A 27,810-nucleotide genomic window follows, 5' to 3' on the forward strand; every position below is an offset into this window, starting at 1 on the left:
AGGTTTCACCTCAGATGCTTGGAAGTGTAGGTGTGTTTACCTGGAGTCCCAGGCTGGAAGGCTTGTAAAAGGAGTGAAATTAATATGCAGAAGGTGACCTGGGAGATTTCCCCATCCTGGTTGCTAGCCACATTCCTAGATTTCTAGGACATTCATTAAGATCTTTGCATTTGTTTTAAAATTGTCCATAGCTATTAACAAGGTTTGAGAAATTAGTTCACATGTTGGAAGATTACTCTTTAGGTAGAAATACAAGGGTCTTGGGCTGTTTCCCTTCAAATGAGTATTTAGTGACTTCTTGTGAGTCTAGTTTTGAGGAGGAAAGATCTGCTGCTTCCTAATTTTCTTTGAGTATTTTTAAAGTATTTTGAATGAGTTTTTGAAAATGGAAACCCAAAGGAGCTTAGAACAGCAGGGGGCCTAGCGGTCTGAAAGTGGGAACACCGGAGTTCTATTCTTGCCCTGTCCTTATCTAGGACAGCAGTAACGGTGGGCTGTTTTCCACCTAGCCCTCCATCCATTCTTCTCGACCCTGCCCAGGGAGGCCAGTCCTGCAGACTGTATCACCCAGGCCCCCTTGCTGTCTGGCATCTCACTGGTCTTGGCCTAGGGATGACAGGTGGGAAACAGGTTGAGTGAATCCTCCCCATTCCTGCCCTTGCTTTTGCCTCATCATCCTTTGTTTTTCTCTTAACCCTGCCCACAACTCTCTAAGCGGTCCCCTGTTAAGGTCTTGTCATTTGAACCATCTGGGGTGGCTTCTGCTTTGAGCCGGGCTTCTGATACAAATGACAACCAGCTTTAGCAAACTGGAAATGGGCTTCAAGCAGTGGGATTCAATTCTGAAATTCTGGGATCACACCAGAGCTGTGCCTGGATTCTTCCTAAGAGACTTGTTAGGTGGGGAGAGAGCAGGGAAGATTAACTGGTCTCCGCATGCCTGGGGCCCTTGCGGCCTGTTGCTCTATCTTACGAGAAGGGTAACATAGAGGACAGTTCAAGTGGTCTTGAAGCCACTGCTTCAGGGGCTTAAAAACAATTTTACCCACCAAAGGTATTAACGCACTTGGGCACTTGAGGATGAAAGAGCTTTACTCATGAGTCAACCGAAAATTTTAATTAAAAATGGAGGTTTTTTTTTTTTTTTTAAATAGCCACTTGACAAGAGGGTAAAGAGATCCCATAATGGGGTAGTGAGACCAGAGTCCAGGCTTCACTCTGCTGGCCACACTGTCCTCAGGACCTTGCAATAAGCTAGAAATGTACATAATTGCAGGGGAAAACTTCAAGACTAGGGGAGGAGAGGAGGCCAGACCAGGGTGGGCAGTGACATCCTCAGTCTTTTGTATTTATATCTTACGTATATATATAACACATTAATATATATATTACATCCAAGTACAACAGTCATTTGTACCATTTCCCAGGAGACAAAGATGTTTCCAAGGCAAGGCAGGGCGGGGCTGGGGGCAGCGCGGGGGCCGGGGGCCGCCTCACAGAAGCTGCAGGAGCTTCAGCGATTGTAAGAGAGCTCCGGGCTCCGCCGACGCCAGATACTGGCAGCAGAGCCAGTCCTCCAGCTCCACCCCGCGCCGGCGGTCCACCGCCTTCTCGGCGAACTTCATCATCATCAGGGCCCGCTTCATGTCGATCCAGTTGCTGAGCGTGGCGCACAGCACCTCCTCCGAGGGGCGCGGCTGCTCCACCAGCTCGCGCCGGGGTCCCCACAGGAGGCACTGCAGCACGCGCTTGGCCTCGCCGATGCGGATGCGCTTGATGGGGTCGGCCTGCAGCAGCAGGTGCGCGAGCCGCTGCAGGCCCGGCGAGTAGAGGGACAGCGCGGGCAGCGGGGGCAGGTCCTCCTGCCGGTAGTCCTGCTCCCGCAGCTGGGCCCGCACCTCGAACGGGTTGGGCTGGTGGAGCAGCTCGTAAATGAGGATGCCCGTCTGGAACTCGTCGAACTTGCGGTACTGGGAGGCAGACACGATCTCTGGGGCCAGGCGGGCCTGGCTCTTTTTCTGCTGCAGGTTGGTGGTACCGCCCGGCTTCTGCTTGGCCTTCAGGAAGTTGCTGATGATGAGTCGGGGCAAGTGCTTCTCGCCGGGCCCTCCCTGACAGGCGGGGCCAGCCGGAGGGGTCGGGGTGACGCCGGCTGGGAGGGCGGCAGAGGGGCAAGAGGAGGGGGTAGCGGCAGGGGCAGGGGGTATGGTGGTGGGAGGGGCCCAGGAGGTGGCGGAGGAGGGGTCCGGGGAGGCCTGCGGGGCGCAGTGCACCAGCAGCAGGTTCTCCAGGCACAGGTCCCGGTGGATGATCCCGTGCTCCTTCAGGTGCTCCAGCCCGTTGCAGAGCTGCAGAAGCAGGAAGCACACGCGCCGCTCGTAGACCTCGGGCTCAGACTGGTGGCTGGCGGCTGAGTCTTGCACGAAGTCCGAGGCGGTCTGGTGGGGTACCTCTCGGGTGATGACCACCACGCAGTCCTGCTCCTGGGCGGGGGGATGTGAAGGCAGGGCAGACAGGGGGTCCTTGGGCGCATCGGGAGAGGTGAGCATGCTGGAGGGCACCGAGGCGACAAAGTGGCCGCAGTCCTGCTGGATGTTGAAGTGCACGGGCACGGAAGGGCTGCAGTATGAGGCTGCTTTGGGCTCAGGGGTTTTGCAGATCTGTGGGGGAAAGGGGCAGTGAGGTCAAAGAGCCAGAGCCATCATTCGGTTCAGCAACTGGTGTTGGGACACTTAGATATCCACAGGCAAAACGGTGAACTTAAACCCATATCTCACACCGTACACACAATTTAACTCAAAATGGATCCCAGAGACCTAGGTCAAAATGGAGAGACTTAGATGTGAGAGCCAAAACATACACACTTTTGAAGAAAACACAGGACAGAATCTTTGAGACCTTAGGTTGAGCAAGGATTTCTCAGATACCACACCAAAAGCATGGTCCATAAGAGAAAAAAATGGACAAACTTGACCTTACCGAAATTCAAAACTTGTATGCTTCAAAAGATACTAAGAAAATGCAAAGACAATAGTGGGAGGAAATATTTGCAAGACACATATCCAGTAAAATGATTTCTATCCAGAATTTACCAAAAACTCTTGCAACGCAGTAATAAGATAAATTACCCAATCAAAAAGTGGGCAAAAGATATTAACAGGCATTTCACCAAAGAAATATAGAATTGGCCATAAACACATGAAAAGATGTTCAACATCATGAGTCATAAGGGAAATGCAAGTCAAAACCACAATGAGAGACCAGGTGAGGCCCACCAGAATGGCTATAATAAAATGATAATAGCAAGTGTCTATGAGGATGTGGAGAAATGGGAACTCTCATTTATGGCTGGTGGAATGTAAAATGGTACCACCACTTTGGAGTAGAGTTTGGCAATTTCTTAACAAGTTAAACCTAAAATTATCATACAACCCAGCAAGAGAGTTCCCTTGGTAGGAAGACGTCCCCATGCCCACAACGTAGGCTGGACAAATTCTCAGGAAGCCAGATAAGAGCTTACACAGGCAGTCAGCCTCACTCCCCAGCCCTCGCACCTGAATTGGCAGCTACCTTATAATAGATGTGTTCGACCCCTGGGATGTTCCCTTCTTGGGGAATCTCGGGGGCAGATGCAGGCCCTAAACCTCTAGGACTTGGTCAAATTCTCTTAGGCTGCCCTAGTTTCTAGATCCAGGTACATATGCCATGCCTACCAGCTGGCACAACCTGCGGGGCTGATTTCAGTGGAGCCGCTAAGTGGAAGCCACGAGCTTTTCCTCCAAGGGTGAGTCAGAGCAGCTGAAAGAAAACAGAAAGCTCTCCAGAGAATAGGGAACCCAGAGGGCCCAAAGGCACCCTCTGAACCAAAGGTGGGAATAAACAGATGGATGATCTCAAGCTCCTTTGGGGAGTTCCCAGTGTCTTTCCCACTGCTTCTACATCTTCTTGTACTAACGACAGCGACTGCCACCTAAGGATCCTGAGCAACAGGAACCCTCATCTGGTGACCACACAACTGAAGAGTCTTGAGCCAGACACAATGGCCCCGTCAGGCCTCAGTTTCCCTCTAATTACACTGAAAGGGACGGTAGATGGTCTGTGAGTGCCCCTCTCCAAAGGAGATGATGCAACCCCAGCCGTACTTTGTAGAAAGGTAAGGATCAGTGCGTAATCCTGAGAAGAAAGGCATTTCGCCTCCATCTATAAAATATCATCCTGCAAAGAATCCCAAAATAACCCTTTGGGGTGCTGCGTGGCTGCACTCAAATGAGTACAGCAGTGTTCATGGGGCACCACAATGCTTACAGGTGATGTTTTCAGAAGTTCTGTTGCAAGTACCTTTTCAAAGAGATTTATTTATATTGCAGCTCTACAAAGCTCAGCATAAAACCTGGCATAAAAGAGCTCAGCTTCTGAGAAAACTTTTTAAAAGATAATTGGAGGGCTGGGGGGAGAGAACACATTAATTTATTGATCCCTCTATTAGAGAAGTAGAATAGAAATAAAAGGGAAGTACATTTTATCCCAGACAGTGCCTCCTATTACACTAACAAAAGTGATTTCAGAATGCATGCCTAAAAGGCACTGCTGCAGGCTCTTTCTTATCCGAACACACCCAGCGGTATTCGGTTTTTATTTTTGGCTGTGTTGGGTCCCCATTGCTGCGCATGGGCTCTCTCTAGTTGAGGCAAGCAGGGCCTACTCTTCGTTGCGGTGCGCGGGCCTCTCATTGTTGTGGCCTCTCCCGTTGCGGAGCACAGGCTCCAGAGCGCAGGCTCAGTAGTTGTGGCGCACGGGCTTAGCTGCTCCGCGGCGTGTGGGATCTTCCCGGGCCAGGGATCGAACCCGTGTCCCCTGCATTGGCAGGTGGATTCTTAACCACTGCGCCACCGGGGAAGCCCTGTATTCAGTTTTTAAATGGCAGTCTTCTGGAACACTATTACACGAAAGGAAATTTGGGAGGCGTCCTCAAAAAATAGTCTTGCATATAAATACCAACCACCGTGTATGGACCCGTCTGCTGTGCCATCCATGGATACTGATGTCATCCCCTCCAGTGAGGGCTTCTCAACTACAACATATACCTACCGATCTTGCACCATGCCTACAAAGCATTTTTTCATGTAGTGTCTCGTTAAATCTCATTGAACAACTCCATGAGGTAGATGCTACTACAGAGGAGGAAACTGAGACTTCAAGAGGTTAAATTATTTGCCCTAGATTATACAGCTAAGAAGCGTTCTGGAGGTGAAAAGTATGGGCTTTGGAGTGAAAAGGACCTTAGTTTAAATATAAACTCTGCAAACATTGGCAACTTTCCCTTGATTCTTGTTATTTGTGGTCGTTATGTTCTGTTAAGTAGCCACAAACACTGAATGCATGAATGCTGAACGACTGCTCCTGGGCAAATACAATGTGAAGTGCTTGCAAGCCTCTGGTCACAAGATGTTCACCAACTGATCAATACGTAACCTTGTTGTATATTGTGTGTGTGTTTCTGTTTAAAGACGCCTTATTCATAGATACTGCTGATGCACTAACACTGACTCACGGCCGACAGCAGTGTAACTCATGCCTGAACTAAGCTGATCTAACACCCTCTCAAAGGTGCATCACATCCTTCCTGACCTTAGGAACACGAGACAGGACTTCAGCGCTCAGCGTGGCCATTTTAAAGAGCGAAATCACCAACGAAAAGCACAAAAGTGTGATGATGAGGCACTAAATAGACACAAAAAGTACATCTGTGTACAGTATGAGAGCTGAGACAAGAAGGCGGAGGGTCCCCTTGTGCCACCTCAGCTGAAGATTTGCAAGTCGGATGACCCGGATTTCCGCCCCCGCCCACTGTGTGCCAGTTCAGTAATGAACCCCAAAGCCCTCCAAGTATTGATGTGGGGTTACAAGTAAGTTTCAGCATCGAATTCACAAATGCAGAATCCACAAATACTGAAGATCAATGGTATTTATCTCCAAGTGTGTTTCTCCTCTGTATCTCAGGGGCAGTGTCCCTCTTCACAGGGTCACTGGGAGCATTAAAGGACACAACACAGGTGTGGCTTTCAACACAATGCCCAGGCGAGCACCCACCGGGAGAGGTTGCTATGGTGACTGCCCTTGCGGGTCTGGCTGTAGCCATGCGGTGGTGCTGGGCAATCCAGAGCTGGCTGGCTGTACAAACCCAGAGGGCGCAGCTGCCGGGGCCTGGGCTGTGTTTCCAAGGATCCCCTTTCTCCAGGGTGTCAAAGGCCCGGGCCAGCAAACGCTCTCCTCGGGAGCTCCAGGCACTTCGCACAGAGACGTGAATGAAAGAGCAGAGTAAATGAAAAGTGGCCTGAATGCATTTCAGAATCAGTGAGCTGGTCCCTCTGGCAAGACCTGCAGCTTCCTCACTGCCTCGAACAAAAGACAGAGTGCAGTTATCCAGAGGGGCAGCCCCGGGCGGGGCCCCCAAGATCATTCTGCAGTGTCTAATTAGGGGTGAGGGGAGAGGAGGGGGCGGAGGGAGGGGACGGCTTCTTTTCCACCCCATCTCCCCTCACCGCCCCCCAAGTTCATTTTCAGGGAGTCTGTGCTTGAGTTCTGGCTCAAGACCTTCACACAGACCTTTGGTTCAGCTCAAATTTCAAACGTTTCACTGAGCCAAGTCTCACTTTAAACTTCGGTGCCACGGCCTGATTCGTGGTTGAAAATCTGGGCTAAGTCACGTCTGTTAAATAAAAAAGGCCCAGCCCGCTTAGCACGGGTCCCTAATTAGCGGAGTTCTGGCTGACTGAGGCATGAAACAGCTTCGAAAGCACACACAATTAAGGCTTTTTTTCCCTCCTCATACTCGTAGAGCTGGGCTACAGGAGCTGGCTTCACCTCCTCGCGCTACAGGGTGCCAAGCCCACAAACGGAGGGACCAGCGTCAGCCCGAGCAGGTGCGAGCCTGCAACCGAAGCTCCTGCTTCCCAGGCACGGATGGAGCGAGCTCAGCCACAGCCAGGCGGTGCGGGAAGGAGCCCCGCTCCCCACTCCTGGGGATTCAGCCGATGCAGATGACTGTATTCCATCTAGGACCAGCACTAATGAAGTGCAACAGCAGAGTGGAAGGATGCTCCGTGCCCCGCCCCCCACCCCTCCCCCCCAGGCCAGGCACATTTGCAAATTGATATTGTTGTTCCCCAGACTCTGAATACTGGAAGCTCTTCTCCAGATTTCCTTTTCACACATTACAGAGATAGTCCCTGAGCTGCCAAGGCTCCAGCAAAATCAAAGAGGAGACCCCTGGGACTCTCTTCCTTAAGAGGACCAAGGTCTATCGCTGGCTTCCTTATGGTTTAGATTTCAAATGGAATGAACGATGCTGCCTTTTAACATCCTCTGGAAATGCTGAATTTTCTGCACTGTTCTTGTGAGAACTGGCTAATTCTACATTGTTACAGGAGGTCCTAGAATCCAACGTGCACATCACCATCACGGATATAAAAACCAAACCCCTTTGCCCGGAGGTTCTGATCCAGCGGCAGATCTTGCACCAGGTGGCCTCTGGGCCATATCACTTTCTACCCCATGGGCAAGAGGGATTAAGCCTGTCCCACCAGGCTCTTTCCTCCTCAAAATGGAAAAGTCAGCTGTCCCTTGACAGTGAAGGAGCCGCCCAGGTCCAGCCCAAGGAGACAGGGGAGAGTAACACATGCACTTGAACACAGGAAATGTTCAGGGTGGAAGCAGAGACATTATTCACAGATCCCTTTCTCAGGTCCACTAGGCTGGCAGAAGCAAAGAACTTCCTAAAGGCACCTCCATCCCCTTGACTTTCAAGGAGCTCAAATTTACATCCCTTTCATTGCATGGATACAGACCCCTGGCTCTGGGCCACCAGGGATGACCAGGCTGACCACGTCCAGCTCTCTGGAGGGTCTACTCACTCTTCCTTTACTGGATACAGCACCTTCCTAATAGGAAGGGAAACGCTGGGGTTGTTTCTTTTTCTTTTAATTGTGGTTGTGGGGGGTGACCAGGAAGGGTAGCTCAACAAGAGAGCAGCTGCTGAGTTCAGATATAAAGAGGCAATGAAGTTCAAGAAATCTATCTAGTCTTTTGGGGCCTTGATTTCTGACAATGAACTGGATCCTCCTAATAGCTACCTTCCTGCCTAGTTTTTTTGCAAGAAGGCAGCGAGTAATTATACAGAGCCCCTTGAACAAATAAATCAGGGGTTCCCAATCTATATTTTATGGTAGTGTCACCAATTTTTTAAAAGAAAAATCTCAAAGTAAAATTCACTGCAATTTTCCTTGGCTAATAATCATAGTATTAAAAAAAATCTTACTGGTAAGAAGGAAGCTACCCCGCCAAGACCATTTCATGTTAGTTCACTGTTTGCATTTTTTCTAATTAGAAATAAAAGAATGTCTTGGGGCAGGTGATGGCAGAAAAGAGTTCAGGGTTCCCTTCTCACTCCTCACAAAAGCCTGCATTTATAGAAGGACCACAGACCACCAGGTACTCAAGGGACACCAAAAGAAGATGAGAAAAGGGGCCACCAGAGGGGCCAGATGGATACAGACAGCTCCACCAGCTTACTCAGAGCTGTGCCCCAAAAGAGCAATGGGGTGTGCTAGCAACAGCCCTGGTCCAGGGCCAGCGATTAAAGAGCTGTGTTACTTTGGACTAGTCACTTAACTTCCCTGAACTTCATTTTTCTTAACTGACAGGGTGGTAGCATAGGCTTTGAGACAAGACAAAGAAGAGTTCAAATCCATCTTAGCCACCTGCCAGCTGTGGGCAGATTATTTAATCATTTTGAGCCTCAGATTCCCCACCTGTAACACCTACCTACCCTGTAAGGATTTGAGGTCGTGTAGTTAACACACCCATCCAAGAGTCTAGTTGTATACTGACTGCTCTATCAATAATATTACTCTTATTGTTCAAGATGATGCTTGGGTCTAACTCTCCTTCCGGCTCTATTTTAAGAACTATATCTTAATTGCCTATCTCCCGAATTAGATTATAAGCTCCACAGGAACCATATGTTCACCTCTATATACTCAGATCTTTACAAAATACCTGGCTCATAGTAGGCATTCAACAGAAACCTGCTGAATAAATGAATGAACTCTCCGTCCGTTACATTAAGAGGCAACTGTCTTAATCCAACTCGATCATGTAGGTTCGTTCCTGAAAGCACAGAATGAACCTTCTATTCATTGTACAAATCACATTGCACCACGTCCTGGGCCAGGCAGAGAGTGAGATCACCGAGCATTTCTAGGAAACTAGCCTCCTCCGGGAGCCGGCTGAGGGGAAATGACTTCCCCAGCCATAGCGCTGCCCCCCAAGACAGGACCACAGTGCCCAGCTGGTGGCACTGTGGAATGGGAGGAGGGGGTGGTACCTACTTTCACAGCGTAGGTGCTGCCGGGGTCCTCGGAGCAGGTGGCACAGTAATAAATGGCATCCCCCGAGTCGCAGCAGGGCTTGTTACAGGCCAGCTTGAACAGGGACCAGTTATTCTCGCTGAAGTGCAGCCCCTTTTTCTGGCTGCCCATGAAGAGGTCCTCGCACCTGGCCACGAGGCGGACCAGGGACTGGGCGTAGAGCCCTCCCAGCTTGGTGTAGGTGCCCTCCTTGCTGCCGATGCTGCTCAGGAGGCTGTGGAGCTGCAGCTGGGCGCTGCCCGCCGAGGCCTGGCTGGACACGCTGAGCTGGGAGGCCGCGGCCGAGGACACCCCTTTGCCCTGCAGGCTCTGGCTGCCCGCCAGCCCTGGCGCTGGGCCCCAGGGGCCACTGTCTTTGAACGTTTTCTCCAGAGGCTCAGAAGCAGAGAAGATGTGCTGGTGGCGGCTGCCGGGGCCTGAGGAGTAGCTGAAGTGGGACTCGTCATGGACACAGACGTTGGTTTCTGAGTGGCTGAGGTTCAGCTTGGGACCTGCTGTTCTTGGCTTGGGGGAGCCTTGGGTCCAGAAGAAGCCATCCGGGGAAGAGGCCGCCCGGCTCACTAGCTTCTTCTGGGGGAGAGGCGGGGGCTGCAGGGGGCCACCGGGGGACACATCCTCAGTGGAGCCCGAAGGGAAGGGGACAGGGCTGAAGAGCTCCTTCCCACTGCTGGTGGGCGAGTGAGTCGGCTCAGATGATGGACCTGAAAAAGAGAAACAGAAACCATCAGACTGGGGGCCCATGCCACTCAGTTCCAGGGTCCCGTGGGCCTTTTTTTTTTCTTTCCGTCAAAGCAATTTATTTTATTTTGTTTTTATCTAGAAGAGACAACATATGCACAATGAACACAATTCAAAATGCAAAAAAGGTATACAATGCCAATGAAGTCTCCCTCCTACCCTGTTCCTTAGCACCCAGACCCTCTCTTCAGAGGAAACGTGGCTGGCAATTTCCCACGCATCCTTCTGGAGATCTGCCAAACAACCCAAACACAACACACACACACACACACACACACACACACACACACACACACACGCATTTACACAAAGGAGAGCAAACAGTGTCCACTGATTGCAGTATTCCTTTTCTTCACTTGCCACTATGGCTTGGAGATATTCCACATCAGATGATGTTCAGGTCTATCTAATTCTTTTTAAAAGCTATCCCATACTGTATCATCATATGCAAGTACCATAATTTATTTAACTGGTCCCCCATGGATGGACACTTAGGTTGCTTCTAACATTTTGCAAACAATGTTGCAACAGCACCAACAAACTTGAACATGTGTGGCTTGGCTGGATTTTTTCAAAAAGTCAGTTTATAGAGGGTACAATTTAGCTACAGTATAATTCCTTCTTTTTAGTGTGTAATTCTCTGAGTTTTGACAAACGCCCTGATGGCCTGGGGGACAGGGCAGGCCCACAGACATTTCAGAAGGCAGAGAATGTGATTTCATAAGAAGAAACAGATCTCAAGGGAAAGAGAGTGGTTCCCAGGCCCCACAGTTCCCAGAGGTGCAGGTGGATATTGATGTGATTTGGGGAAAGTTCCGTCACTGCCTCAGGCCTCCGCAGAGCATGGGGACCTTCAGAAATGTCACAGACGGTGAGACAAGAGCGAAGATTGGACTCACTCTTTATATCAATGTATGAAATGGAGAGTTCACAATGAAACAAGAGTTCAGGTAAAAAATATATAAGAAAAGGTACTGACATCAGAGACAAGAAGGGGCCAATTGAAAATAATACTCATTTCTTTCATTCTAAGAACTAACTCAAAGATGTACCCAATATTTTAATAACAGCTTTTAAGGGGATTAAAAAAAAGAAACATTAACTGTATCCATACATTGTAAAATACATCCTATTATCCTGAAGGTTAAAATGCGAAAGAAACATGGGTGTCAGATTCAAGGAAATAGGCAGTTATGATGTGTGCCCCTCATTTAGTTGACTGTGCATGTGGCCTAAGGGCGGGGCACATAGTGCCTCTCTGGACTCCCTCCCACCTTAGCAGGACGACCAAGATGCAGGACGCACAACAAACACAGAAGCCGGAGCCAAGTGGAGAAAGGCCCCAAAGGAAGCAAACTGTCTGTTAGTTTTGTGTCACTTCACTCAGAGGCACATGGCCTTTGCAGGGCTGCTTCTGAATGGGTAACAGCCGTCTCTGCCTGAGTCCCTCTCTGCTTTCTCCAGCCAAAGGGGGACAGAATGGGCTGGCACCAAGCCTCTCCCATCAACACAGGGGCCTCCTTACTTGGGGTGCTCCACAGGCAGGAGGGAGCCAGGTGGATGACCATGTCCTCAGGTGCCGATGTCCGTGCCTCAGCCCCATTGACCAGCATCAGTAAGTGACAGCAGGGGCCTCCTGCACAGGACAAGCTCCAGCGCAAAGCCCCCAGGAGGACAGAGTTGGTAAACACAGCTAGTTGAACACGGGAGCTGGGAACCAGGTTTGTGCAAAGAGATGCATTATCACCACACAGAAGATAAGGGTTGGGGAGGGGGCAGAGCGTGGTCAGAATCCCGGTCAATGCTTTACTCAGCGCCTCCAGTCTCCCTGTCCAGGCAGGGACAGCCTGCCTATGGTCAGGACTCCTGGTCCCACGTCCAACCCGCCGGGGAGGTTTTTGACAAATCAGTTTCATGGTTAGTCCCCTCCTTAAGCCTTATGCTTATTCCCACCCCCTTATTTGGTTTGCCTTCCTGGGCTTCCCCCTACAGCTCTCCTTGACGCTTTCAACACACCCCTTTCTGCCTCTGGTCTGATCTGAGGGCGCACAGCGGGATGAACCCTGATGTAAGCTGTCAATCTTACTCGGCTGAATTTCCTCATTTAAAAACTGACCGGATTGCATCCCTGCGAAGGCTCCTTCCAGCACTAATAGTCTATAATTTCAGCCATTCTCTCCATTTACAACAACTCCTCATGTGCATTTTGTCTCAAAGCTGCCCCTGAAATAAAATACCTCTAGGCAGATGGTTATCTTGCTTCCACTGTTCCTCTATCTCTAGTTCCCACAAGCTGCCGCTGGAAAACTTTTCAATCTTTAAGGATAGCAGGAATCTTAAAAAAAAAAAAAAAAAAATCGGTAACACTTCTTATTCCCTAGATCACCAAAGAAAACCAAGAGGTTGTGCTTTAAGCACAGAAAATAACGCGTGTGTTCAGGCAGTTGGAAGGAAGTGATTTTCTCCTTTGCCCTGTGTGTGTTCTCTTGCTTTCTTGTGGGAACTGTGAGTGCGTGGCTTTGATCAGATCTATATCCCATAACCACTTAGCTAAGTCGGGGCAGGAGTACTGGGTATTAGAAGGAGGCGCGGCTTCAGGGATTAGCATGTGGGCTGGTTCATTTTTCATTTCTTAGATGTTAGGTGTTTCTCACCCAACAATCACTGCCTAAAGCACACAGTAATCAGAGGATGGCACTGCGTAGGAAGGCTCCTAGCCATGCACTTCCCCAGAGGTTGTAAAGGACTGCATTACACAGACCTCATCCGGTGAAGTGAGGCTCATCTGAAATGTGCACTTTCTCTGTATAACTGGGCATTACATACACATATTGTGATTTTTTGCATTAAAAAAAAATCGCCTACTTGGGTAACAGGTACACCATCTTCTGACCATTCTCCAGATGTGGACCCGCACCAGGCGAAAAGACCATAATTCACTCTGATCACCCCCAGGCACCCCAGGACCATATAACATCTCAGCTGTTAATATTCTTGGCTGTTACTATTTGGAGGGAGATGTCTACGTGTAGCCCTTCTCGATGAAACTGATTTCTCCAGCATGAGACAAGCAGTTAGCTGTCTTCTGCAGGATCAGAGAGCACCCCAGAAGACCCGCTCTGGTTCTGTTGTTTTCTTGGCTCTTGCATGGGGCACCTCCTCACAAACACAGCTGTGGGCCCCACAGAGGCTAGATTCTTACTGTTTGCAGCAGCTGCCATGCTCTGCATTTAGAAGAGCCAGAAAGAAGAGGGAACAAATATGCCTTGACACCTAAAACAGTCTCAAAATTCACAGGCAAACCACTGGTTCAGAAAAACGTGCCTAAAAAAAATCGTGAAAAACTCTGGCCAACAGTCCATGTTCTCAGGACTCAGATCCAAGGGTGCACGAGACGAAGTCAAATATATCCCGGTTCTATGCCGGTGTTAGATCACCCTGTTTCCAAATTTTGGCTTACAATTAAGGGTGTAAAAAGGATATGAATGGAAAATACTTTGCTGGGAAGTCTGCCTACATCATAGTTACATCATTGGTAGTTTTTTTTTAATGACTTTGAGTCCTAATTGGGCCAGAGAGCTACAAATCCCATTTCCTAAGTTTTCCTTCCAATTTCCAATTCTGCATATCAAGCCCGCAGCCCGCTATAGAGCAGAACACCTCTGCATCTCCTTAGTGCCTGTGCTTCAGAGAAGAGAAAGTGTTTCTAGGAAAAAACTACACATCACATACGGTGCACTGGGTGGGATCTTAAAATGATGGAGAGGAAAGTATACTAGTTTGGTGCCATTATATTTATAAAGCAGAGAAGAGCAATCAGGATTTCAACGGTGGGGAAAAAAAAGCTTAACTCCTATGCAGAAATGCAGGCCAAAAGTTCAAACCCAGCACTGTGAGGTTTCCTGATTATAGAGTCCTCTCTTCTGGCTGGGTTTTAATAGGTACTTTCACTGTTCTCTATAGCCAAAATGAGAGCTGGGCTTCAGGAGGAAGTGGTCAGTCCAGTTTTGAACCGTATAAATGAGCCCGTGTGGCTTGCTTGGCGCCCGGCTCTGCCTCCTGACGGCAGCTGGGCCAGAACAAATGTGGGGACAAAGGGCAGGGTCCCAGCTAAGAGTCCCCCAGCTCCAAACTTCAGCTTTGGTGTCTGACGATTCTCCAACTTAAAGTAAAGGAAAGCAAATTGAATTTTCTTTTGTTCAAAACACTTAGTGTTCTGTGGATCATTTTTAAAAATGAGGATAAGAGATTTGCCTGGAAACGGCTGTATAGATTAATCCATTCATTCACTCAGTATATCTTGAGCACCTACAAAATGCAAGGCAGAGGGAACAAAGCAGATGGAGAAAACCTCGCCCACACCCTGTGGCCTGGTTCAATCCCTTCATGTTCAAGGTGAGAAAACTAAAGCCATCTGTGTAGGCCAGGGTCACACAGGAAGTGGCAGTCTTACTGATTTTGGCCAAAACCCCTCTTCCCACCCCCAGAAGACGTGAAGAGTGGCGGCAGAGGGGATGTTCTAGCCTCACGGAGTAATTTTTTCCTCCAAAGGAAAATCTGGTCAGAATAGACTAAACTCTATTTTTTTTTTTAAAGGAAGGCACATAGCATTCCTTCAGGAGGAACCCTTGCTTTTTCAAGAAGGTAAACGTGGTCTGAAAATGGAAGCATAGTATTAGCATTTTACAATTGGATGGAAAATGTGGCATTTGTGAGAAGTCTCTCCAGACCACTTAATCATCCCAAGAAACAGTGATCCAGATGGGTAGGCAATTGACATGCAAAAAAGGAGAAGCACTGTCTCAGTTTGGAAAACAGGCTCGTGGAAAATATTCCATGTCTAAAGCCCATGTGTGGTTCCAGAATCATGATCTTTCCCCTGTTATAACAAAATCATTATGGGTTTTCTTCCAAATTAACAGTAAAATTAAAAGTTAGTTCAAGGCACTTTCACATGCTGTTGACAGAAGCATAAACTGACATTTTTAGAGGTTAATTTGGTAACATCTGTTTAAAAATGCATATACATTTTGACATATCCATTCTACTTCTAAGAATTTATCTTACAGATATGCTCACCAAATTATCTTAGTGTACGTCACAGGATATTCCTGCAGACTTGTAATGAAAGTAACCTAAACATGCATTGACAAGAGAAGGGTTTAACCAATTTATACAATGAAAAAAATATGCAGCATGAAAAAAAATGAGGTAGGCTTAGAGGTTCTGATTTGAAGGACTTCAAGATACAGTAAGTACAAAAATGTGTAGAACTGAAGTTTATGATATTTAAAATATGGAAAAGAATTTCTGGGATGATGTAGAAAAAAATGTTCCAAGTTGAGGGGGAGCTGGGAGTCTGAAGACTCTGACTTTTCACTTTATATCTTTCTCCATTGTTTGGATTTTTATCATAGACATGTATTGACTTTATTGAAGTAATAATATATTTTTAAAAAATTTAGTTTAAAGGGAATAGCTCAAACTAAAATGAAGCTTCACTTCAGTGATATTGTGAGGGCTCAGGCCACAGACAATCTTACAAATGAGTATTTTTTCCTTTAGGATAACTTCTCCTTCCTTCAGTAACACATCTCCCAGAATAGAATCGGTGACTCTGTCTCCGTGGGGGATGGGAGGGTATACTGTGTTAGAGCAAAACATCAATGTAATATATTAGACTGAACCCACCAATTTAGGATCAAGTGCTCTAACAAGCCTGCTTAATTGTCAGAAAGCACACTATTTTTGGCTAGAGAGTTTTAGATGCCTTTTTTTTTTTTATAAATTTATTTATTTATTTTTGGCTGCTTTGCGTCTTAGTTGCTGCACGCGGGCTTTCTCTCTCTAGTTGTGGTGAGCAGGGGCTACTCTTTGTTGTGGTGCGCGGGCTTCTCATTGCGGTGGCTTTTCTTGTTGCAGAGCATGGGCTCTAGGCGCGCGGGCTTCAGTAGTTGTGGCACGTGGGCTCAGTAGTTGTGGCTCGCGGGCTCTAGAGCACAGGCTCAGTAGTTGTGGCGCATAGGCTCCGCAGCATGTGGGATCTTCCCAGACCAGGGCTCGAACCCGTGTCCCCTGCATTGGCAGGCGGATTCTTAACCACTGCGCCACTAGGGAAGCCCTAGATGCCTTTTTCAGGACCACCTTTCCTTTTTCTTTTTTGGCTGTGACGTGTGGCTTGTGGGATCTCAGTCCCCTGACCAGGGATTGAACCTGGGCCACGGCTTTAAAGCCTGGAATCCTAATCCACTATACTGGAGTATAATTGCTTTACAATGGTGTGTTATTTTCTGCTTTATAACAAAGTGAATCAGCTATACATATACCTATATCCCCATATCTCCTCCCTCTTGTGTTCTCCCTCCCAACCTCCCTATCCCACCCCTCTAGGTGGTCACAAAGCACCGAGCTGATCTCCCTGTGCTATGTGGCTGCTTCCCATTAGCTATCTATTTTACATTTGGTAGTGTACATAAGTCCATGCCACTCTCTCACTTCGTCCCAGCTTACCCTCCCCCCTCCCCGTGTCCTCAAGTCCATTCACTACATCTGTGTCTTATTCCTGTCCTGCCCTTAGGTTCTTCAGAACCTTTTTTTTTTTTTAGATTCCATATATATGTGTTAGCATATGGTATTTGTTTTTCTTTTTCTGACTTACTATACTCTGTATGACAGACTCTAGGTCCATCTACCACCTCACTACAAATAACTCAATTTCGTTTCATTTCATGGCTGAGTAATATTCCACTGTATATATGTGCCACATCTTCTTTATCCATTCATCTGTCGATGGACACTTAGGTTGCTGGCTATTGTAAATACAGCTCCAGTGAACACTGTGGTACATGGCTCTTTAAAAAATACAATTTCTTCTTAGAGTCTCAGGTAACAGCCTGAGTAAGTGAGCAAGGGCTCAGTGAGGGTCAGGCTGTCACTCATTCTGACTGACGTCTTTGTGGACTTACTGTCTCCCCTTGACAGGTGCTCCCACCTTTCCCTGGCCCCTTTCTGGCTGACTTTTCCCCATAGCACTTACTGCCATCTGACACACTGGCTACTTTAGACCCTTATCTTCCTCATTGCCCATCTCTCCCCACTGGAATGTGAGCTCCATGAAAGGAAGGGACAGGGCATTTTTTTGTTACTGCTGTATCTTCAGCATCTAAAACTGTATCCAGCCCATAGTTTGTATTCAACAAATATCTATCAAACTAATGATTGAATTAATGTCTATATTTCAAAAATCTTCTTGGCATTATTGTTGAGAAACACAAGCTGACTACTGTCAAGATATTTAATTAACTTTCTGTGTTCCTGGTTTGCCAGTTACAAAAATCAGAACACAAACACTGCCTTGGTGCATAGCTTCATGAGAGTTTATAAGTATATTCACTACTGTATAGTTATTTAGGCCTCTCATCCATCACGTCTGCCCATATTTTCAGTTCAACACAGCACTAATCTCCTTTGGGAAGAGGGGAACCTGGCATCTATGATCTTTGTTTAACTGTGGAACTGAGTTGTAATGTTATCCTAAATCAAAAGGGAAAATGATCTTAATGCAATTATGAGGTCTGCATATTTAAAAGTAACCATTTAAAAGCACAAGAGTCTTCTGGTGATCATTTCTGCTGATCATTCCCCCCACGCCCATCCATCCATCCACTACAGATGACCTTTCCCTTGGCAGCATTCATGGATCTGTCCTAATACATGCAGTTTGTCCCTCCCCAACCAAGCATAAACCCGACAACTGCTTAGATGGATTTTTCCTTTCACCGAGTTGACCCACTGTTCAATGGAACTGCCCACATGGACAAATGGGATAACAGATGTGCTTGGAGGATTATGGAATGTGATACAAGCACAAAGAGCTGACATTAACATTGATACAAAAATATTTTGTCAACGTAAAGTTTAGACACACTCGTTTTTAAAATGCAACCAAGTTATAGCTTTCGATTATGTTTATTTTACTTAGAAAATTTAAAACTATATTTTGGGAGACCACAAAACCTGAACAGTAGAAAACTAATTTTCACCATTAACCCTGATGAGCTTCCAAGAAGTTAACACAAACTACTACTATGCTATGCCCTGGAATGACTTTGTCCTCAACTCACCCAGGCCCACCCATACCACAGATGCACAAAGTCCACAAAATGCATTGTTTTCATTACTGAATTCTTACTGACAAAAATCAATGTATAGTTGAATGGTCTCTTTTGACTTAATATATAATATTAAAGAGGTGGACGCTACATTCTTGAACTAACTCTACCTCTCCTATTTGGATTCCCTCTCTCAGCTTTGGCGCTAGATGCCAAATAGTAACAAAAGGCACGATGGGTCAATATTTCAGCTACGAGGTAAAAGTGAGTAAGGATTCACAGGATGGAAAGCTAATTGTTCAGTAATAGATTAAAGCCAGCTGTCTTGGCTAATGATGAGTGGCTGAATGAAGGGTTTCTTACATTTCATGACCTGCGGTTCTGGATATTCTCCAGCTTAATGTTTAAGAGACATAAAAAAGGAAAAAAAGAAGAGAGAGAGAATGCCTGTGGTCTCTTGCCAGTTTCAAAGCATGGTTCTGGGTACAGAGCCATAAGTAGGAGCAGCAGATAGAAATTGGTTTGCTCTGAGGAGTCAGAGTCTGGTAAGAAGTTATATACCTTTTTGTTGATCTAGGAATCTATATTTCGAGGTTTATTTCCACTGAATAACTCGTTCGTGATAAAGGACTAACCATGAAAATATATTCTTTTTTAAAAATTGAAGTACAGTTGATTTACAATGTTATCTCAGTGTCAGGTGTACAAGAAAATACATTCATTTTAATTCGAAAATGACTGAGTTAAGTGTCACCATTGTACTCATAAACCCTCAAGTGGCTCTCCATTTCCAAACTCCACAAACTGGTTTTGAGAGCTTTGTACAATCCAGCCCCCAGCCTCCCACCACCTCATGTCCCACTGCCCCTCATTTGCTTCCACTGAAGCGCGTCGGGCTGGTCTGACCCTTTCCCCATGTGCACCGCTAACCCTGGGCCTTCTCTCCTCTTGAATTGTTTCCTTAACCTGCAAAGACCCCTCCTCCTCCCTCTACCTTCTCAATTTTAACCACTCTGGAGACAAGAGCTGAAGTCCCATCTCCTCAAAAAGCCTTCTCTGGGACTTGCTTGGCAGTGGAGTGGTTAAGACTCCCTGCTTCCACTGCAGGGGGCGCGGGTTCAATCCCTGGTCAGGGAACTAAGATCCCGCATGCCTCAGGTGCAGCCCAAAAGAAAAAAAAAAAAAAGCCTTCCCTGAACCCTACATCAGCGCTCATTGATTTCTCTCTCTCTGGAAGCTTTCATAAGCACTTCTGCTCTGAGCAGCCCAATTTCCTAGCTTAACCCATCCACCCACATGTCAGGTATTTTAATCTTACCTTCCTGGCTAGACCGTAAGAGCCCTGAGAGCAAACATCATAATCTGGTTCTGAGAAGCAAAGTGCTGGGGCAATTGAGTCCAGTTCTCACCAACACCAGCTGGCGAGTGGAGGATGAAAGACCCCTCCCTCAGAATTGCTCACAATCCCAAGAGAGCAGGTCAGGGCTGACCAGCACAGGGACTAATGGTTCACGTGCCCAGCCCAGCCTTCGATGGAATAATGTGCCTTGTAGAATTTCTGCACAATGGAATGGGAAAAGGAAAAAGACAGAAACCCAGGAAAATCTGCAGAGAAAGAAAATCCTCTTTTGCCACGTCCCACCCAAATCAAGGCTAAGATATTTCCTGTTTTGAAGTCAGAGCTGTCAGAAGTTTCCCATCAGAACACACCACAGGCTGACGTACAACATATGCTTTTGTCTTAGCAGCGCTAATCTTTTAGATAGAAAAATGTTGGTGACAGTAAATTCACAGTGGAACCCTCTACTCCAAAAATGCCTACTGAGAAGAAATACTTCCTTAGGACTGAGAAAGAGAGTCATGCTAGCACATGTCCAAACCTAACATGCTAGGGCAAGTCAACGAGAAATGCAGGAGAGGACACACACACACAAATGTTAGAGGGTGAAGGTTTTAATACTACCCATCACAACTAGAGGAAAGCAAGAGTTCTTTTTTTAGGAATACACTCGTCCCTCATTATCCGCGGGGAACTGGTTCCAGGAATCACCTCAGATACCAAAATCCATGGATGCTCAAGTCCCTTATATAAAATGGCGGAGTACTGTCGGCCCTCTGTATCCACGGGCTCTGCATCCGCGGATTTAACCAACAGTGGTTGGAAATTCTTTGAATCCGCTAATTCGGAACCCGAGAATACCAAGGGCCGACTGAATACCCAGTCAGGACTTAGCCACATATTATGCCTTAGAGCTTAATCCAGAAAGTGGGATGGATGGTGGTCTAATGAAGCCTGCATGCTTTAATTCAACACACACTTATGTAAACACCTGTTGCGTGTCCAAGTGTGTGCATATATATGTGTGTGTATGTGTGTGTGCCCATGAAAGAATGAGAGAGACAGAGGGTGGGGGAGGGGGAATTTGTGGTTGGCACGCACCCAATCCCCTGTAAACTAACCCTGAAGACAGAAATGGAACGCAGACCTATACACAGATGTCTCATTACCCAAGGAATCTGGAGTCTTTCGATATGCTTCCGACTTCAGCCTCCTCCCACCTTGCTGCCATGCGGATGCGCTGTGTATAACTGGAGAGGGAGATATGGGATGAGGCACCTTGTCATAAATTCAATAGGGAATAAATGTCAACTGCTCCTTGGTAGAGTCTACTTCACAGGGAAAGTGGGACCAAGACAGTAGGTCTAGCTCGGCCCTTCCGAATCTAGGCAATTAACCCAGGCTGGCCTTCCAGACTCAGGGAATCTAAGCCTCTCCATCAAGGTCAAGTCTGTTACCTCCGTCGCTGCAGGTCCTGGAGTCGGAGGCCAGGCTGTCCGTGGAGCCCGTGGTGAAGCTGACGTGGACGCCCCTGAAGGATGGGCTGAGGCTCTCAGCAGAGCCCTGGCTCACCTTCTCCAAATCAGAGCTGCTCTTGTTCATTTTTAACAGGTGCCTGGAAAATGTAGAAACAAATGATAGAAGTAATTAATTAGGTTTCTATTAAAAAACCAGCTGATGGATTATGAACCTACTATGCTCCTGAAGCCTGATCAGTGCCAGTAAGTTTTAAAAAAACGATTTGGGGAAGAGAGAACAGGGACTCTTCTGAAACCTTATGCACATGAATGGCAGGAGACTTCTCAAGCATGGTTAAGGAGAAGTGAGTCTATTAAATTTAGAAAAGCACCAAAATCATGATTTGGGAGGAATTGCCTTCATATTCTGGCCCCGTCTGCCAAAACATTTATGTCATCTACTATATCCTATGTAACATCTCTACAAAGAAAAATTGAACGTTATCATACAAGCCAATGTATAGAGATATACAGACATTGGGTAGGTTTTGCAAGATCACAGGACAAGGGAATTGCAAATTCAGACCAAAAACAAGAGATTTCTTTTGTGCCTGGTACTCTCTTGACATAGCTTCAAAGGGCCTAGCTTATTCCTTGGACTTAAGGTCAATTTTAACCAGACATCTAGTGCAATATTTAGATGGAACCATGTTAACGTAACCCTTATTCCAGAACTATGGAATGAATCTGCCCTTAGGCTTTCTATGAAATCTTTGGTTGCATCTCTAAGACAGCATGACCGATACATCAGGGACAGGAATACCAAGTTCAAGAAAAAAGAACTCGCCTTGGAGAAAACAGTTGCATTATTAAGTAGAAGGTTTAGCTTATTGATTTCTCTTTCCCTCTTTCCAAGGACTACATGAATATTCACTCTGACCTGACATTTTCCCCACGCAGTGGGACAGACCACAATCAATCCAGCCCTTTCGCTGTTGGTGGTAACCCAGATTTGTCTGAACTGATATTTCCTGATTACATGCCTGCTCCCACTACGGCAGATCTATATCTCAACATCTGCTGTAGGAAATACACAGTACAGTATTGATTTGGCATCAGAACTGCCTCATTTAATGCATATGACCTTACAGCCAAGAATGTACCGATCGTTCTTTGTGTTCAATACTGCGCAGCCCTGTACTGGTCCTCACAGGCACTGGAATCCCTTGTTCATTAACAGAAAAGTTTAGAGAAAGTTCGCTCCCATGAAACGTGCTCTCTAGAAACATGTCTGTCTCCCCACCTCCAACTCTTAGAACCAGATTAAAAAACGTTTTAAAGCTGTTACACCTAGGTGTGACAGTGATGGCAATGTTACAACTAATAGTATTCTTTTTTTAAAATAATTAATTAATTAATTATTTATTTATGGCTGTGTTGGGTCTTCGTTTCTGTGCGAGGGCTTTCTCCAGTTGCGGCAAGCAGGAGCCACTCTTCATCGTGGTGCGCGGGCCTCTCACTATCGCGGCCTCTCTTGTTGCGGAGCACAGGCTCCAGACGCGCAGGCTCAGTAATTGTGGCTCACGGGCCCAGTTGCTCCGCGGCATGTGGGATCTTCCCAGACCAGGGCTCGAACCCGTGTCCCCTGCATTGGCAGGCGGATTCTCAACCACTGCGCCACCAGGGAAGCCCCAATAGTATTCTTTATATTTCAACATCACTGTAGGGACCGTGGGGATATCAAATCTTTTGGAAGTGCTATGGCAGTATATTATCTTTATTTTACCCTCTGGCAAAATATAATCATAGAAAGTTTCATAAAATATTTTTATCCTCATCAGATCCATCAATAATGGCTTTTGCAGATGAAGCCAAGATATGAAGTTGTGAATAACGACAAGTCCTCAGTCTAGGAAAAAAGCCAGATCTATGGCAATCCAACTATGCTGCCCTCTTCAAAGTGGCCCCTGGAGTCTCTTGGTTTTCAGGCTCAGAAAGCTGCCAAGGGAGAAACTCTAGCACCATAGCTGCTGAGCTGGTGCAGAAAAACATTAGATGAAATGTATATAAATAGATGAAACTAAGAAATACATAAATGTGTGTATGTATGAGTACATACAGATACACATATGCGCACACACACACAATTATTTAGTATAACAGTGAAGCATTAAAAGAAAGAAAAATGCGCAGGTGCCAGATGCAAAGGGAACAATATTTTCAAATGAATAGTAGTGAATGAATGGCCAGGTCAATTTCATGAGTCAAGGCAGTTTACCAACTAGCAGTTTATTTTAACAAGAACAGACCAGAAAAAAAAATGAAAATATAGAGTAAGGATTTGTGAAACTTTGTTTTGTGGAATTTTTGTTTCGTGTGTGTATGTGTGTTGGATCACAATATTAAATATACTTATTTAAAATATATTTTAAAAACCTGGTTCAAAAAAGGTTAAATAGGGATAGACAAACTTTTCCTTAAAGGCCAGATGGTAAATATTTTAGGCTCACAGATCATATAGTCTCTGTTGCAAGTATCAACTCTGCTGTTGTAGCAGGAAAGCAGCCATTATATGTAAACAAATGGGTATGTTTTCTAGCAATACTTTATTCACAGACATAGATGACTGGCCTGTGGGTGGTGGATTACTGACTCCTGATCTATTGATAGAACAGCCTTATTCAATAGAAATATAATGCAAGTCATGTATCTATACATGTATATATATAAAATGAAAAAAATTTTAGTAGCCAAATTATAGATGAAATTAATTTTAATGTATTTTATTTCACAAAATGCATAAAAATATTGTCATTTCAACATGTAATGAATATAACATTATTAATGAGATATTTTATATATTTTTTTCATTCTAAGTCTTCAAAATCTGGTGTGTATTTTATATTTACAGCACATTGCAATTTAGGCTCACCACATTTTAACTAGTGGCTGCTGCACTGTACAGTGCAGATCTAGAGAAACTCATGCACAGACAAGACTGTTCACAGTGTTACTAACAGCAAAAACAAAATCATAAACAGTCCAACGTCCATCAATAAAGGAATGGATACACTGTGGTATAGTCTTGTAATGGAATACCACATAGCATTCAAAAATAACTAAACTTGATTTTAAGGTATGAAAATTATTCTTAAAATGCTGAATATTAAAAGTAGATTGCAAAAGGCTCATGTAAAGTGTGATACCATTTATATACAATTTTAAAACACATAATGATGCTATGTATTTTTTATATATTACATATATGTGGTAAAATGGAAATAACTTCATCAACTTCAAGATAGTGATGACTCTGGGTAGCAAGGGGAAATTGAAATGGAAATTGGATGGAGAGGGATCTTCCACTGTACCTGCAATATTTTATTTTTAAAAATCCGAAACAGGTAACAAAATGTTAATATTCGAAAAATCTTAGGGGGACACATGAAAGTGAGTTAAATTATTCTTTGAACTTCATTGTATGCTTGAAATACCTGATAAGTTGAAAATGAACATAGAAATGTTCATTTCTAGAAAGAAGGAAAGAAAATCACTAGGGCCTAAATGAGTCCAGGTTGGCCATTCCTGTTGACCTGTTGCTGAGCCTCTGAAAGGCAAGGAACACAGAGATGACCCAGTGAGATTTCCATCAGTCCCCATGGGACAGACAGGCTCTACGAGGATTGGTTCCACCACAGGATAGCCTCATGGATGGAAAAAGTTATTTCTCGTGTGTGTGTGTGTGTGTGTGTGTGTGTATGTGTGTGTATGTGTAGGGAAGTGGGAAGCCTCCAAATGCAGACTTTGGTCAATCTTAGTCCAAGCCACAAGTGGAATTTTCATGTTTCCATGGTTTCTGGGGATATTACTACTGTTTCTCTACCAAAAAAGCTCAAGAAGCCCAGGTTCCCGCCCAGTAACTAAAACCCAATAGGCAGTTGGGATGCTTAGATGTAAATAAGGAGGAAAGGGGTGACCCCTTCTCTTAAATCTGTCATATGAACTGCATCAAATATCTTCCACCTTGGAAACCTGTATGATCTGCTATCTTAGAGAATTGCCACTTTAATTATTGAATGAACAAAAACACACCAGATTTGAAAATGAAAGGGGAAGCTGGCCATCAAAGCAGACTGACAATCACATTGTTTTTGTATCTCCAGTCTGTGTGTGCAATAGATTTCTTAAGAATCCCTGCAAAAGGCTTAATATTCCGAAGGTGACTTTTCTGAGCCCTAATGGATTGTTCTGTCAGATGCAAGGCCAAGGCCAATCCGAATGTACTCAGCAACGCATAACAAGACTATACTTACTTTTTTAAAGGCACTTTTCCCTCATTAATGATAGTTTGATTTGCCTTTCATAAAACCAGTGCAAACCATCTATAAGATGAACTCTGATGTCATGTAATTTAAGGAAGTGGTTTCATGGGGCCAAAACCACATACTCTAGTCTTTCCTCTCTGGGTGGCAAATAACACTCTTATCAGCTGCAGCGAGAGCCCGGCCCGCACAGATGTCTTTGCTCCGCACTGTGATAAATGACTTGCTCTTGCTCAGACTTCCTTCCCTGCCTCCCCACGTTGATTAGACACAGTCACAGGAGAGCAGCGTGAAATACACAGCCAGTGGCACAGCGTCCTTAGAGATCTGAGCCCGGCAGCTGCTGCCCGGTGTTTGCAGAATGGCTTTTCCCCCCATTGTCCTTAGAGAAAGAAGCCTTGCCAGAGTTTTCTCCATACTGTATTAGTAGAAAGCTGCAAAAAATAATAATAATCCAGGCGGAAGAGCCATCTGCCAGACTTCCTCATTTGTAGGAAAAAAGCCGAGTCTAAAAATACCCCGAGTTTTCAGAATGTCCGAAATTTTTAACGGATACTGGACCCCGGTGTCGGGCAGAGATTGTATATCAAAGTTCACATGGCTGCTAGAATCCTCATACGGCAGCACAACTTAAAGTGTGACAGAGGCAAATTTTCATTCTCACGGCCGACTTTGGTTTAGTTCACATCCATTTGGTTGAAAACTTTTTGCCTCTGGAGCAGAAGATATGAAAAGTCACATAATGCCAGCATGCAGTTTTAGACTAGCTCTCCAGACCCTGGTACACAATCACACCACCCCGTCTTTGGATTGGTCAAGTTCACTGCTAAGTTTAGTCTTTTGGAGAAGCCCTTGCAGGTAGCTCTGAAAGCACAAACATGTTAGAAAACTCTATATACCTTGTTTACATTACCAAGAAGTGAAAACAGACTGGTTTAGATGCGAATAAATCAGGTCATGCCTAAATCAAAGAATGAGAGCCTCTTACCATCCCGGACTCCAGCCTGCGGTGCTGTGATCATCCGCATGGCCCCCCAGAGCCTGGGGATGGGCTGTGCCAGTGACCGTGGAGCAGCCCTGAGGATGAAGGGCCAGCTTCAGAGGCGGCTGAGAGTGCCCTGTCAGCCTGCTGTGAATTCACCAGCTCAGAGCTCTCCGTTTCCCCTCAGTTCCTCTCTGACTTTTCTATAAAATGCACTTCCTGCAAAAGCACAGGAAAATAGGGACGGCTTTGCCTCTGTGACCTGCAGCTTTCAATCTCCAATTGTCCTGTTGGGCTGCATCATTAGAAGCAATTCAAATACCCTCTCAAATACACTCGGTTTCACCCCATTCATTCTCTACTATTTGGCCACATCCTAAAGTCAAAATCATTCAGTGATTTGAGCTAAAACACGGGGTTTGCTTGGTGAATAAGAGCACCCTGTTTTTATTTATCTTATGCCTGTAGGACCTGCAGTGCATCCCCCATCCTGTCTCTTCTGACTCTCAGATTTTCCAGCGAATAAATATTGACTGCCTGCTGCGTGCCGGGCACTGTGTCAGGTCTTGTGCATATGATAGTGAGTAGAGGTGACACCGTCTCTACTTCAACAACCCTTCCCTGGTGGCGCAGTGGTTAAGAATCCGCCTGCCAATGCAGGGGACACGGGCTCGAGCCCTGGTCCGGGAAGATTCCACATGCCGCGGAGCAAATAAGCCCGTGCGCCACAACTACTGAGCCTGCGCTCTAGAGACCGCGAGCCACAGCTACTGAGCCTGTGCGCCACAACTACTGAGCCCGCGTGCCTAGAGACCGTGCTCCGCAACAAGAGAAGCCCACGTACCACAACAGAGTAGCCCCTGCTCACTACAACCAGAGAAAAGCCCACACGCACCAATGAACACCCAATGCAGCCCAAAATAAATAAATTAATTAATTAAAAAACATATTTATCTACAACCTGGTAGATAAATATTGATCAATCTCCTTTAAAAAAGTATATACAGGGTTCAAGCCACATCTTCCAGAAAGATCTGCAGCCTTGCAGATCCTCAAAATCTTTCCAAAATTCTACTCTCATAATGATGACCAACCCTGAAGAGCCCTACACAGAGCTCTTATAAGTATTCTTGACCTCGGCAGCCATACTAGATCAGCTCTGGTCCTCTACGGTGACAGAAACACACACCCCGGATTTTCTTTGACACTCCCTATTTCAAATATTTCCCCACACGGTCTGTACATTAGAACATATGCCTAGTTTTTTGTTTGGAAAAAAATTATCACCATTTTGGTTAATCAATACCTATTACTTATGCTCATATATACTTTGCTCTAATGGGGCTAGTCTCCCATTGTCCCCAAAGCACCCTGCATTCCTGTCCTTTCCCCACCTTGGCACAGAGGAAAACATTCTCTCTCCCCTTCAAACC

General features: G+C 45.9%; 1 protein-coding gene across 2 annotated transcripts in view; it reads right to left on the minus strand.

Moving 5' to 3' along the window:
* Positions 1-540: 540 nt before the first annotated feature.
* PRAG1 (PEAK1 related, kinase-activating pseudokinase 1) overlaps positions 541-27,810 on the minus strand; it is a 47,872-nt gene continuing 20,602 nt past the window's right edge. For both annotated transcript variants that reach the window (XM_059909273.1, XM_059909274.1), the window contains exons 4-6: positions 21,074-21,231; positions 9,390-10,129; positions 541-2,660 (exon numbers count right to left, since the gene is read on the minus strand). In XM_059909273.1, the coding sequence (XP_059765256.1) occupies positions 1,494-2,660; positions 9,390-10,129; positions 21,074-21,231 (2,065 nt within the window). In that variant the 3' untranslated portion in view covers positions 541-1,493. The remainder of the gene's footprint in view (positions 2,661-9,389; positions 10,130-21,073; positions 21,232-27,810) is intronic.

The sequence above is a fragment of the Balaenoptera ricei genome, chromosome 21, assembly GCF_028023285.1.
Source record: "Balaenoptera ricei isolate mBalRic1 chromosome 21, mBalRic1.hap2, whole genome shotgun sequence".
NCBI classification, from domain to species: domain Eukaryota; kingdom Metazoa; phylum Chordata; class Mammalia; order Artiodactyla; family Balaenopteridae; genus Balaenoptera; species Balaenoptera ricei.